Consider the following 14,287-nt stretch of genomic DNA (forward strand, 5'->3'; position numbering starts at 1 on the left):
TATATTGAATTGGATCTAAACCCTTCTGAAATGGCATTTGAAAATCAAGGTTCATACACATCTTTTATGTTGGCAACTTAGAGAGATTTCCTGCTAAATTTGCTTGTGCAGCCATATACCCTGAGCAATCTGTGACCAGTGAAATAGAAGCTATTGCAGAATAAGGCTTTGTATTTGGAATTCTAGTGCAAATTCAGCTATTTTCCTTACATTTGTTAACCTTGCAGACTTAGTGTTGAAAAATCCTTTTTTAAATTATAGTTTTTTTCAGCTAAGAATGATGATCCCCTGGAAACAGGTAGACTTCAGTAAAAAATGAATACAGTTCTCTATGGTAGCAATACTGCATTATGCAGTGCAAAATTTTTGTTTCAGGAATTTGAAAGCTGTTTTTCTAAATATTTAATCTTTTTTGTTTTATCTTCATGAGTAGTCTGTATACTTACAATTGCTTTGTTGCTGTAGTCACTGTTTTGAACTTTTTTATGAAAAAAAACAACTTGCTGCTGGTGTTTTCTTCAGTGGTGCTCATTTCTGTTCTGTTTGAATAATGACTTCAAGGTAGATCTTATGCACTGCCTATTATGGCTGTGTAGATCTGTATTTCAGAGACTTAAATATAGAAATTTTTTCAGTCTGATGTCATTTTGCATTCCCAGGTTCTCTGTGAATTGTTCCAGTCCTCTCCTCAGCGTGGGAACCTCCCAACCTCTGGAAACATTTCAGGATTTATTAGGAGGCTTTTTTTGCAGCTCATGCTAGAGGATGAAAAAGTGACTTTGTTTCTTCAGTCCCCGTGTCCAGTAAGAATTTTTGATATCCATATGGTAAACATGGAATAAATGTAGCCTTTAAAAATAATTAAATAAATAAAAAGGGGTATATTCAACTTTGAAATGTCAAATGGCAGCTTTTCCTACTGTGCATATTGTAGAATTTTGAAAAGAAATGGGTTGGTGAACCCATTGCTGAGTTGCAACTCAGCGTTTTTCATGAAAGAAAATTTAAGACACTATTATAAGACAAAGCCATCTTGTTGAACATACACTGCTTTGGAAAGAACTGACAATTGAAATTTATCTTGTGGAATACTTTTTAATAGTATCCTTATGCATTAGCAGCAAATACAGATACAAGTTTTAGTCCTTACAGCAGTTCTTCATTATCAGATTCATTAAGGAGCAGTCATAGTTTTAATGCTTCAAAATTGGCAGAGATCCTTCAGCACTAGCCAGAACACCACAAATAAATTTTTGAGTGATAAATACTTGAATTAATTTATAAAACAGATGAATGCTTTTATACCTCCAGATGCTTCACTAGAACACTGAATTATAATTAATGTCTGAAGAGGTCTGCTCTCAATTGAATGCTGTGAATAAAGAAATAAAGAATAACCAGAAGTTATTAAACTATCTGCAACTCACAAAGAACAGTTGTTTTCTGCTTTGATTTCTGCTGTTCTTACTATATCTTGGAAGTAAAGTACTACATGAGATATATGACAGGGGAGCTGGATCAGATAGTATAAAATGGAAAAGGACGAGCAAATATGGTTTTAGCAGAAACTGAGATTAATTGTTAACATGGCCATTGGTAATGTGAAGGTAACATCTGTCTTCTACTAATTTGTTTTAACAGATTTTTGCACAATGTTACTAGATATGTAAGAGGAGAAAAAATATATTGAAAAGAAGTTGTCAGATAATTCCATTTCTTCTATTGAAACCACCAGGAAACAGTCTCCTGTTCTTACTGAGATGATTCTTCCTCTAGCATCCAAAGAGAAACCTTAAAAAATAATGTGGATGTGGAGCATATAAGTTTAGTATATCTGAAGACATAACCTTTCAAAGATTGGTTCCCCATTTTTATCTCACAAGTTCCGACCAAAACTGTACTTTGGAAGCTAAATTGTGATTGTCATCAAGTATTAATTTTTTTATAATATTGCATAACAATAGATTGGTCTTGTATGCATGTATTAGTAAAGGCGTCTGCTGATGATGTGAGGAAAGGGATAAGTGTAATAACTGTAAAAAGGACTGCAAGTAAAGAATGATGCAAAAGGCAAACTGAGCTCAAGATAAAATATGTTAAGATAAAATATTTGAAATGTTTTAACTAGCAGTGACTTAGGTTTCTGTCATAATAGCAAAAGGTAGATATTAGATCTAGAATAAATTTCAACCTCAAGTCAGAGCAAAAGAGAAATGATACCTTTCTCTACTGCAAGTATATTGTGATTTTCCTAATTTAATTTCAGAATTAAGGTTTAATTTCATAAGTAATTGCAAGTCTCAGACTCAGTTTTTCTCTCATATACAGCAATGTCAAGTAATTGTTTTGTTGTGTTTTTTTAACAAATATATTTGATATGGTGCTGATCTTAAAAATATTCTAGGCTTTTGAATTTTTGGGTTAAAACAATAAACTTGTCTTAATGCATTTTAACTGTGTAGCTTCAAAGTTGAAGGATAATGTCGGTTTTCATCTTTATCATGCTAAAGATCTAGCTTTATTTTGCTGAGGTGAGTTTATAAGAACAAAATGTTTTAACTTACTTCTGAATGTCAGTCATGATAAAAGTTGATTTTTTTTAATTATTTTTTTTTAGCTGTACAAAGGTAGAATTAATGCTACCAGTCATGTCATTCAACATCCAATGTACGGAGCTGGACACAAATTTCGTACCCTTCACTTGCCTGTCTCAACAACTCTAGCAGAGGTTCTTGATCGTGTGTCAGGCAAGTTTGCAGTAGTTCATATTTTACTTTTTTAAAACACAGTTTCAAAGAAAAAATCTCAAACCCCCAAAAACTGCATGAACTAGATATGTCTGACATAAATATTTGCTGTATTCATTGCTAAATGGCAAATATGAAATAGTGGGTTAAGCTTTAGGCTTTTCAGTGTGCCTTACATGTTGCATGTAAAACATGCATTCACAGGTTAAATACTGTTCTATAGTATAGAACTGTTTCTTTCTTGTTTATAGTATAGAACTATTTCTTTCTACAAAACTGGGGTGGTGAATGTGACATTTTTATTTCATTCATTTTTTGGTTGGTTGGAGGCTTTTTGATGGGTTTATTTGGGATTTTTTGTTTGGAATTTTGTGTGTTTTTTGGTTTGGGTTTGTTGTTTGGGTTTTTTTGTTTGTTTGTTTGATTTGGTTTTGTTTGGGGTTTTTTTAGTAATAATGTGTTCTTAGATCTGTCGTAGGATATTAGCAAGACCATACAAATGATACAGTAAATATCAGTAATATCAGTCTTTAAAATACACTGTCTTTCATCCACTCACTTAAATGTTCCCAGGTTCTGTCAGTTAAACATCCTAGAACTTAAAAGTTTATCTCAAAACAGAGATAAAATCATGTTGTTATGGAAAGGACATTAATGAAGGCTCCATCTAATTTCTGTGGATATATATTTGCCTGTTACATAAACATTTGGGTTTGCTTACTAAGTGAAGATTGAAAACCATAATTTGAGATTAATTTTAGTTGTATACAATGAGAGCATAATGTTAAGGCATGAATTTATTTCTTAGTTCAAAGTTCAGTACTCTCAGTTGTACTACTTAAATATACATGGAGAGATGAATCCCTCTCTAAGGAGTTCTTTTGACCACACCTCTGTTGACACCTGAATAGTAGATGCTTTAATCTTAAAATTAATCCCACCTACAACTTTAGCACTTTAGAAAATAGAACTGCCATATTGCAGATGTGCACAGAAATGCATGTGCTTAGAAGCACACGTCTGACTGGGTATGTGTGTTCTTGTCTGCAGATACGTTGGTATGTGTAATTTTTTGGAAACTTTCCATTTCTGAAGCAGATCTTCATGGAGTTCAGAGGGACTAGTACATTTTTTTTTTTTTACATCTACTTAAAATCTTTATGTTGAAATTTGCTTGGGATTTTAATTAAAAAGTAGTGAATGAAAAACAGTGAAAAATGCTTGAAGCTTATTTACCAGGGAATAGTTCACTATTTCTGATAGAATTCTATATTAACTTACTGTGCAGACAGAGTCATGTGGAATGTGACTGAGGTCTTCAGACCTTTGTGCAAATTATGGTCAGAGTTACTGTAATGGGTGGGATAGTCACTGTGTATGAGGTAGGGGTCAGTTGCTGAGCAGTGACATAAACTGTACTGAATAGCTGCCTTAGTGGTGTATTGCAGTCAGCTTGATAGCCAGTGCTAATAGGGACTGGGGAGGGGAATGTGATGATGTGATATACTGTAGTGCCTGTAATTGAAACTGATCACAAATGCTGACTTTGTAGGGTACCATAAATTTGGGGTTTGCTGCAGAATCATTACTCCTCAGTTTAACTCTCCTTTTAAGTTGGAATGATTAATTCTGGAAAAGTTCAGTTTCTCTTATATTTCCATCCCTCATCTGAAGTGATTTCTCTGACTGTTATTAAAAGCTTCGGGATACTTTTATATCCTTCCATGAAATCCATGGTTAGGACATAGTAAAGCAGACTTCAATATATGAGGAGTAAAATGTGTGTTTTTTGATGAGAGGCAGAAAGAAGGGATGGACTGGGAAAGAGGGAAGGAAAAGAAGCAAAGACTGCCACTGCAACAGATAGGAAGTCGTGAAGGTTTTGTGTCAAGAGTCTGACCCTTGGCTTAACTTCGTTTTTTTTAACTAAGCTGTTAGTGTCTCAAATTGATTGTCTTGCTTGCTGCAAAAATAAATCACAATAAGTATGTTCATGTCATAGTCATTCTCCCAGTCTTTTAAAAAAAGTGTGTGGGAGGGAGAGATTCTAAAGTCATTGCCAAATCTGCTACTTGCATTCCTTCACTGTAGAAAGAAAATGTGCAGTATCACTGTAGATAGGATTGCTTAGGACGAATATCAATTGTTTTGTATTGCATTCAACTTGGTGTTAATTTATTGGTCTTGGATGGTCAGAAAAATGGAACAACAAATCTGAGTATCACCTGAATAGTAAAAATAATTTTATTAATGACCTTTAAATTCTCCAGCACTAAATGGACATTCAGACCAAAGTAGAGAAGTTAAATAATAATAGTAGTAGTAGTAGTAATAATAATAATAATTTTTTTATAGTAGCAGTTTCACAGTTTCGCCCTCTGTATCTTCTTTCGGTCTGCACTATGTCTGACACGCATACAACCAATGTCTTCAGGCACAAATAATAATGTATTTTGAAGCTGTCAACCCATATCTCTTTCAGCACCTCACCCACTGGTGATACACAGTTAAAGTTCAGCTGGATGGTACTTCTATGTCTTGAGTTTGTGGTTATAGCCTAAGGCTGCTGTGGCTGTGTGGAAGCAAGTTACTACTCAGAAGCAATTAGATTTGGCTATTCTGATGCCAATGTTGTACCTTACAAGGTGTGAAATGATCCACTGTCACCGCACATGTGTCATCTAATAGTTGCCTGCTGATCTTTGTGATCTACACTAATTGACGGAACCAAACCAGTTGAATTGCAGTAATGTAATGTTCACTTAAGCAAGCAGCACAAATTTTAGATATGTAATGTACACCTTCCGGCTTCAAAGGAACAGTCACACTTGCCAGTTGTGAAATTGGGTCAGTATATAACACTAAACACCCAGACCTAGATACAACAATTAATTTTAACAAGTCTACAGGTGCCCTTGAAAATAAGCTTTGGATTTTTTGGTTGAGTTTTTATTGTTGTGTTGTTGGGTTTTTTTGGTATGGTGTTTTGGGTTGGGTTTTTTTTGGGCATTTAGATGGGTTTGGTTTGTTGGAGTTTTTTTGTTGTTTGGGGGTTTTTGGGTTTTGGTTTGGGTTTTTTGCTTAATCTCATTTTTGTTTGATTGAAGTAGTGTCTTAAACTGCTACAGTTTTAAATTGTCAGAGGAGAGATTCTGGGGGGAAGAGGACCAGAATAATCATAATACCTTAATTCATAGATTCTTATCAGACTATTACTGCCAGGGGTGGAACTCTGAGCCACAGAAGTAGTTGAGAATAGCCTTGTTAAACAGCCTAGAAATTAATAAAATCAACTTTGTGTCTTGAAATGCCATTCTTGCCCTTTTTTTAATCCTATATAGATACCCCCAGTATTACAGCTAAGCTAATTAATGAACAGAAGGAAGATAAAGAAAAAAAGAACTATGAAGAGAAAGAAAAAGTTAAAGCAGAAAATGGATTTCAGGACAATTATAGTGTTGTCGTTGCTTCTGGTATGTCTTTTTTTTTTTTCTACCATCTAAAAACATCTTCCTGATGTTAAAAGGGGGTGTGTTTGTGTGGGGAATATCTATGAACAATGGTTTTATTACTAATAATTGTTAGAGAAATTGTAGTGCCCAGTTAATCTGACCAGCTGTTAGGCAGCAAAGATTGGTTCGTGGTAGAACAACTGCCTCTAGCAGATTATGTACTTTGATAAATTTCTACCTGAATGTATCAGTGATTATGTTGTGGATGCTGTTACTAGTGCATTTTACAGGATTTTGTAGACACACATGGAGCTCGGATTACATGGCAACATATTAGTATTTGTATACTGTTACTGTGGTATGGGTATTGCTATCTTTACCTTTTAGCAGTGGCTGGTGCATCAGAGTTGAGCCACTCCCACAATATGCTTTGGAAATAGAAAGATCCATATACTTTGGTACTCTGCTAAAAACTGTAAGGTGGAGATGTAAGCAGAAAGCTGTTATTCCACTTGGAAACCACAAATACAACAGGATTTTCTTCCAAGCATTCACCTTTTAAAAGCTGATGTGAAGATCCTCCTGAAATCAGAAATGATTTCAGGTACAACATGAAATCAGTCATGATTTCAGTACATGTACAACACTATTCCTCTAAAACTATTCTGGAGGTTATAGATTGAACATAGTAATTTTGCAGTGGTACAAGATTACAGTTCAGATGATGTCTGTAGAGACCATCAGTCTTTCAGTTGGAAGTTCTGGTTTGTGTGGAGAGATTAATGAACTTCAAACTACTTCTGTCTAGTTTTCTGCCTTCATTGAGGTACCTCAATTTCATTTACACTTCGTGAAGCATGAAGAAGAGATGCTGATTTCCTTTGACTTCTGACACCAATATTTCTTAAGCTTTTTATTTCAGGTTTTTAGATATAACTCTAAACTCAAGTGTTGAACAGGGCAGCAGTTTTATGGATGTTGTTATACATTTAAAGCAACACAGCTGATGTTAATAACAGCATTTTTATCTGATAATATATTTGCAGTAGGTGCCACTTAATCAAGGTAAACAGGTTTTGATAAAATTTAAAATGTTAATGGGTCCAAGTGAAGGTCTAAAACGTGAATAAAGAATCTACGAATTAAAATAATAACATGCCAAGCTTGAAGATAGGACATAACATAGTCAGCAGCGATGTCTTATCCCAGTTGCATCTCTCTACTGCTTGATGATATGTAGCCATTCCCTGTTTAGAATGAAGCAGACTTAAGTATTTCCTTCTTTTTGTTCACATTTTTTCCAGTTAAGTAAAATAGTTTAAATATAAGCTTTCTTTATTTGCATTTGGGTTTACCACTTGTTTATGAAATCTTTTTTTCTTTTGTCTTTATCTTTTCCTATATTCTGGTGATTTGTTGGGGTTTCTTAATGTCCTCAGAGCCTTAAATCCAGTATTTAACTTGTTCTCTATTTGTGAAGTTGAGGGCAGTGATAGTATTTGAAGCCTGATCTTCCTGAGAAAAGCTATTTCAGTACACTGAGATTATTGGAGAGTATGTTTTGTATTAGAGCTGCTCCTACTGACCAGCTGAAAGCAGGGTGTATTACAGCACTTCAGGTGTGGATGTTGTTGGTCTTGCAGCTGCTCTTGGCTAATGATAAGGCAGTAGTTGTATGTGTCTGGATCTTAACCTGCTGGTCTGTCACCTGCATAGAAGGGTACATGATAGCAGTATATTTTCGTTGTACCTTAAGTCAACTTAACCTGTCCCAAAATATGGCGGCCTTGCTATATGTGCTTAGTAAGCTTTTACATACCTAGTTTTGCCTTTTAATTATCATGTAGTGCTTACTTTAAAAGTTTTGACCAAGGCAACTTTTAAAGTATGTTTAAATATGCCTTTCATCACGTGGTACTGTCACTACTGCAGCTGGAGTCACGTTTGTAGACCAGAGAAGTGGTTTGCTATCTGTAGTCTGTGCTGAAACGTCTATCAAATTAGAATTTTTTTTGCCTTTTTTACTTTTAGTTGAAAAAACAACCTAAAACAGTTCAACTGTGGACCCATTGCTGAACAGGCTCTTTAACTGAGTTTAAGAGCATAATCAGAATAGCTTTTGCTTTCTTTATGGATGATATGATCTGGTACAGTTATGGTTTGGGGCTCAGGGGCGGCATGCAGCCTTGCAACTGTAAAAATGCCAGGATTACATCCAAATATGTATTATACATGAATACTATTCTGAAATATAATTACTCAGTGCTGAAAAATTAATCTTTTTTGCTATCATTGAAGCTGTTGAGTGCATTGCATCTCAACTGATGGAACTTACTAAATACTAGAATGAATTTGATTTTTTTTCTTCTGTACTAGGTTTGAAATCTCAGTCAAAAAGAGCTGTTTCATCCACCCCTCCACGTCCACCATCAAGGCGAGGAAGAGTGATGGCAGATAAAGTAGGTACTTCTTCCTCAGGAGGAGAATCTTCCAGCAAGACTATTAGTGTTCCAGTCTTTCATCTATACCATAAACTTCTACCAGGTGACTTTAACTACTAATTTTAAACTTCAGTCTTATGTTCTTTTTCAGTGACTGGTATGTCATCAGAAAGTAGATGTAATGCTAATGGACATCTTTGTCTCTGAACTGTAGAGCCTTTCTGAGTTGGTAACAGCTTTCAACAAGAAGTGGAGCATTTTAACATCATAGTGGCTTGACAAAAGTAATGATTGTGCTGATCTCCTTTGTAGTTCGTTGTTCATAAACAAAAACTCAAAATTATTTCCACCTTCACTCAGAAATAAAAGGGGGATGGGTTTGTAAGGTGACTCACTCTTTCTCTTTCACCTTGCAAGGCAGAACTGAACTGGTATTTGTGCCCTATTACTTCATGTTCTGAGTGGGCAGCCAACTTGCATTCCTCTCTGGAAGGTTGATTTGCCAGTTCAGGAATATTCTTGAATTCCGTAATACTTGTGTTTTCAAAAACAGCATGTCTTAAGTGGTTAGTCATGGTTTACATATAGCAGATACATTTTATCAGGTATCTGGACAAAGTTGGTGGTAATGTTGTAGTTGGAGCATAGAGAGGGAGATCTTATGGATCCTTTCCAACTTGAGATGCTCTATGATTATGATTCTGTGATCTATAGAAAAAGATTGGTTGTGACACTGGAATTCTCAACTTTAAATTAAGGATAATAGGACAGGAACATGGGTGAAACACTTGAATATTATGCAGAAGAGCAGCTTATCTGGTTTATAGTATAGAAATAAGGAACAAGCTGATGGAATTAAGTGGTAAACTTCTCATCAAAGTCATTTTCACCTAATAAAAAATTAATTTGCAGCTTACTACAAAATTTGTTGAGGCTAACCTCTGGCAATTATTAGAGGGATCATATACTTGGATTAAACTATCTAGAATTGGTAAAGCTCATGCTGCTATTTTAAGAGGAGATCAAAACTCAGTGTGTGTATTTTCAGTATCTTGCTGGCAAAGGCTGACTGTCCACTAATGGAAATGTGGGCCATTCTGTGTGATTAGGTTGATCACACGTCTTGTGCCAGTTGTTACATAAAGAGAAGCCGTGGAAAGCAGAATTGGTGATTAAAGAGAATGTAGAAAACTTAGATGCACATTGGCAAGACATTTTTAATTTTCATTTCTTCAGACACCATCTTCCACTGAAGAAACAGGTTGCTACTAAAGACCCTCCTGGAACTTCTGTTACGTGATAAAGTACAGTCAAGATTAAGTGGGCATGCTAAATGTATTATAAAATCCAACTCTAGAATATTTCACCTCAGGTGTTACCAGAAGTTATTCACTACTCATTATCAGGAAAAATTGTTCTGCCTTGAGAGTAATTTGTAATTTCAGGGAAGAACATATCCTTTGGAAACAGCAGAGTGGCCAAAATCTTGATTTGTGTAATCAGTTTGGGCTGTATTGCATGTGCATATCAAGTCTGCATTGCTGCTCCAAAAATTATTCCTGGCAGTGCCATTCATTTTTTTTCTCACTGAGTTGTGTCCCAACACAAGAGTAGTGAGCTGTGTTTGGGATTAACAAGACTGAAAAAAGAATTGCAGGTGTTTTTGGTTCACCCCCACCTTTTTTTCCATTTCAGCCATTTTACCTTGTGTTCACGTACCTTTATATCACCACAATTCAAGGATAATGCAGGGGTGGGGTTTAATATTAGGGGACAGGCAGTACCAACCTAAAATGCACATAAAATTATAGCTATTCATTAGATATGCCAAGTGCTTAGGCTCTCAGCACAGAGCTGTGTTAGGGAATGTTGGCATGGTCCTTTGATGGTTGGTTCCAAACTGATGGGGCCCCTTTTCCCAAGAGAACAAATGGTAAAATTAAGGCCTTGGTTTGGAGCCAGGTAATATTTAGTCCACTTGGCATCTGTGATACAAGTAATGAGCAGCACCTGGACGTGTATGTTAAAATAACCCAGTCATCATTTTCCTCTCTGACTTGATGCCACTGTTGCTTAGGCCAACCGTTACCAGCTGAAATGACACTTGCCCAGCTTCTGACTCTGCTCTATGACCGTAAACTCCCTCAAGGATACCGATCAATAGATTTGACAGTTAAGCTTGGCTCCAAAGTCATCTCAGATCCAAGCTTATCAAAAACAGATTCATTTAAACGTCTTCACACAGAAAAAGGTGAGTGTTCTTGCTTTTTTGGCATCTTCCTTTTAAAATGCTTTTCTTTGGGACAAAAATGGTTTTGATTTTCTTGTTAAGAAACATCAATTTTCTGTGTTTTCCTGGATGGTGTTCCTGAGCCATTCTCTATAAGACAAATGTAAAACTTAACGATAAAGAACAAATTAATTGCCCATCTTTAGATTGTATCTTTAAGATGCACCAATATGGTCGTTCTGGTTTCACTTTTCTTTCTTCATTGTAGTGTTATATATATGATACAATTATATTATTATATAGGTACCATATACTTTATTTCTTGACAAGTATACTGGTTTTCTGTAGCAAGTGTGTATGCTGATAACCAGGGTAGATTAAGTAATGCAGGAGCTGGTTGAATCCATCCAGTTTCTAGGAGCCTTTGAATTTTTCTGTTTTGGCATCTTGGGTACTTAAAGGCTTCTTTGAAAATGGGAATTTTTCTGAAGCCCATCTAGGCAGGTCTTGTAACTAGCTTTTAAAAACATTATTTTTAACATTTTCTAATATGGTCTGTTTCTTCCTGATGTTTTTTTCTAATTGCTTGTTATTACTAATAATGCTGCAGAAGGGAGAGGGAGGAGCTATATCCCAAGAATTTGGTTTGAAATATTTTGATAGTGCTCCTTCAGGGAAGGACTTAGAGAAATGGGTCTTTGAGATTAAGCTAAGGTGATCTGCTAATCCCAGGATAGAATTACAATTTAATCATTGATCTGTTTTAAGACAGGAGCTTCTTTTTATTTTTTCCTTCTTTGGAAGGCTTATGACTTTTTACACTGTAAAGCAGAGGGGCAAGCCTTCCTTTAAAATCTTCGTTTAAAAATTTTCCTCATCACAGAAAATCTAACCTTTCTTGTGGTCTGATTTATTCATGTCATCAAAAGCAATTAAAAATTGTAAGTCATGTTCAGCCTAGCATGGTGGAATCCTCCACTTCTCTGATACAAGGTGGTGATCTCTTACTGAGACCATCATGTTTGCAGACATCCTCACCTACTATTTGTGATGATACAGAAAACTTTCACAAGAGGTTCCTGTCTGTATCCTGAAGAACAGTAGATATAAAAGATCTCTGTAAAAGTTCTATGTTTGGGCTCGCTCTTAGAATGATGATCTTGCTTTGGAAGTCTGTCCTATTTCTCATAGCCTGTCAGGTTGAATTAGTGTGAATTGATGTACATACTCCTACACATCCCTGATTTGAGCTTATTATATCTGATACTTTGATCATATTGCTCCATAGCAGCATGCTTCCCCCAGAGCTTATCTATGATATGCTTGTTATCTGATGCTTCTTGCACATTAGAAAGTTGAGAATTAGGATGAAAAGGACCTGCTGTTTCCTATTCCCTTTCAAATTAGGAAAAGATAAAATATCCATGGTTAAAACTTGGGGAACAACAAAAAGAAAAAAAGGTTGTTTTGGTAGTTGTGTATCAGACTGATCACATTTAAAAGATAGTGAGACCACTTGAACTATACTGCATTTTGATGTTGCTATGTTGTGAAGGCTTTGAGGACCACTGCCCTGTAGTATTTAATAACATAATTGCAATACAGATTTTTTTAGATTTAGTATATTGCTTATTCACTGAAGTTTTCCTGCAGTAATGAGCAAAGAGGGTTGATTTTTGGCAAAATTAACTGTGGTAGGATGCTGTATGTATAACCTGTGTGCATTGCTGTGCAAAACAATCTTTTTGTCTCTTGTACAAGACATTAGGGTGCTTAGTCAGAAACTGGGAGGATGGAGGTGAGTAGAAAGTTAAAAATAGAAATCTTGATCTTTTTTATGAGGAAGAGTAGCATTAAATTTCACAGCTTTGGCAGAGGGGTATTTGGACGCCTCACAGGAGATGTGAGAATGACAGGTGTGGTGAGTGATGAGTGATACAACTTTATGGATGGCAAGTTACATGATGGGAGGGAGAAACGAAAAAAAATCTCTTGTTCAGCACTTCTGAGGAAAAAGCAAGACTAATTTAAGTAAGGGTCTTCCCTTTCTTAAGCCATGAATTTACCAAAGAGTAACAAACACATTTTCATCTCTAGGATGAAAGACAGTTAAAAAACATCTTGAAGTTATATATCCAGTTTTAATAAAACTTAAGAATGTAATTGTCAAAATGTAGCTTTATATAAATAATACCAAGTTATGATCTGCCATCACTGGCAAAAAGTACCATGAATACTTTAATTTTCTTTTGATATTCTTGTACTCATTCATTTCAGCTTCTCACCTCAGGTTTTGCTTAAGAAGGAACTGGTACTTCTGAAGTCCGATTTTAAGTGAGGATGAAGAAATAAACTCAATATCGATGATGTTGTCTTAATTTCTCTTTCCTATGTGTTTTTGTAGAGCATGTGGATTTATTGGGACCTTGCCCTGAAGATGAAGCCATCAGTCCTGGGGATGAGTGTATGGATGCTGTTCTAGATGAATCACTTCTTGAAACATGTCCCATTCAGTCTCCACTGCAAGTTTTTGCAGGAATGGGTGGATTGGCCCTTATTGCAGAGAGACTCCCTATGCTTTATCCTGATGTAATTCAGCAAGTGAGTGAAAAAGTCAGTGTAAAAAAACATGCTAACTGTATGTGTGTGTGTGTGTTGAAGGATAGTATTTTCCTCATATTTCTTTACGGTTCACTTTGATATCTCAGTTACATGGGAAGCTACTTTAAAATAGGCAAGTGCTATTTTAACATAGCCCAGTCCAGCTAAATGTTATAGTCTGCTTGAGTAGCCATGTCTTTGTGGAATAAGTGCATTAATTCACTGTTGTTGATTGCCTCACTTCTGTTGATCACCTCAATTAACTGTTAATGGTTAATTAACCATTTAACCATTTTCTTTAACGGTTAAATGAAATTTAGTTCTCAAAGCAGATTAAATGATTTTATTTAAATTTACTATTGTAAATAATAAACAACTGTATAATCTTAATTATCTTTATATTTGTAAATAGTCATTATAATATAATGTAAGAACTTGTATTTGTATACTTATAATTATGTATGGAGTTTCTCTGGAGGCACTGATAGGCATTTCAAAAGTGTCAGTACTGGCATTAGTGTGAAACTATTCCTTTGGCTGCTGTTCTGGTACACAAACTATTAAAAAGGGAAAAATAACCCGTGAATTATTCACATTCTGTTTGACTTTATTTTTTAAATTTTGCCTGATACTCCTACCAGGAGAGACCATGAATATCTGTTCCCTTTGAAATTAAATCAGTCATGAATTAATTCATGAACAGGGTGCTGTTCAGTACCCTGACTGCAGAAATATGGCAGGAATAGGAACCCTCTAGTGAGATCACATAATTGATACTAATTCTTTGTAAATAGTTCTGCAAAGATATTTTAGAGG

The 14,287-nt window shown here is 35.4% G+C and overlaps 1 protein-coding gene across 1 annotated transcript in view; it reads left to right on the plus strand.

The window, feature by feature from the left end:
• Positions 1 to 14,287, plus strand: part of BIRC6 (baculoviral IAP repeat containing 6) — a 169,147-nt gene that overhangs the window by 94,844 nt on the left and 60,016 nt on the right. The window contains exons 56-61 of the mRNA XM_034060268.1: positions 660 to 803; positions 2,618 to 2,747; positions 6,089 to 6,220; positions 8,576 to 8,743; positions 10,718 to 10,891; positions 13,275 to 13,471. Coding sequence (XP_033916159.1) covers positions 660 to 803; positions 2,618 to 2,747; positions 6,089 to 6,220; positions 8,576 to 8,743; positions 10,718 to 10,891; positions 13,275 to 13,471 — 945 coding nt within the window. The remainder of the gene's footprint in view (positions 1 to 659; positions 804 to 2,617; positions 2,748 to 6,088; positions 6,221 to 8,575; positions 8,744 to 10,717; positions 10,892 to 13,274; positions 13,472 to 14,287) is intronic.

This window comes from Melopsittacus undulatus, chromosome 3 (assembly GCF_012275295.1).
Source record: "Melopsittacus undulatus isolate bMelUnd1 chromosome 3, bMelUnd1.mat.Z, whole genome shotgun sequence".
In the NCBI taxonomy this organism is placed as follows: domain Eukaryota; kingdom Metazoa; phylum Chordata; class Aves; order Psittaciformes; family Psittaculidae; genus Melopsittacus; species Melopsittacus undulatus.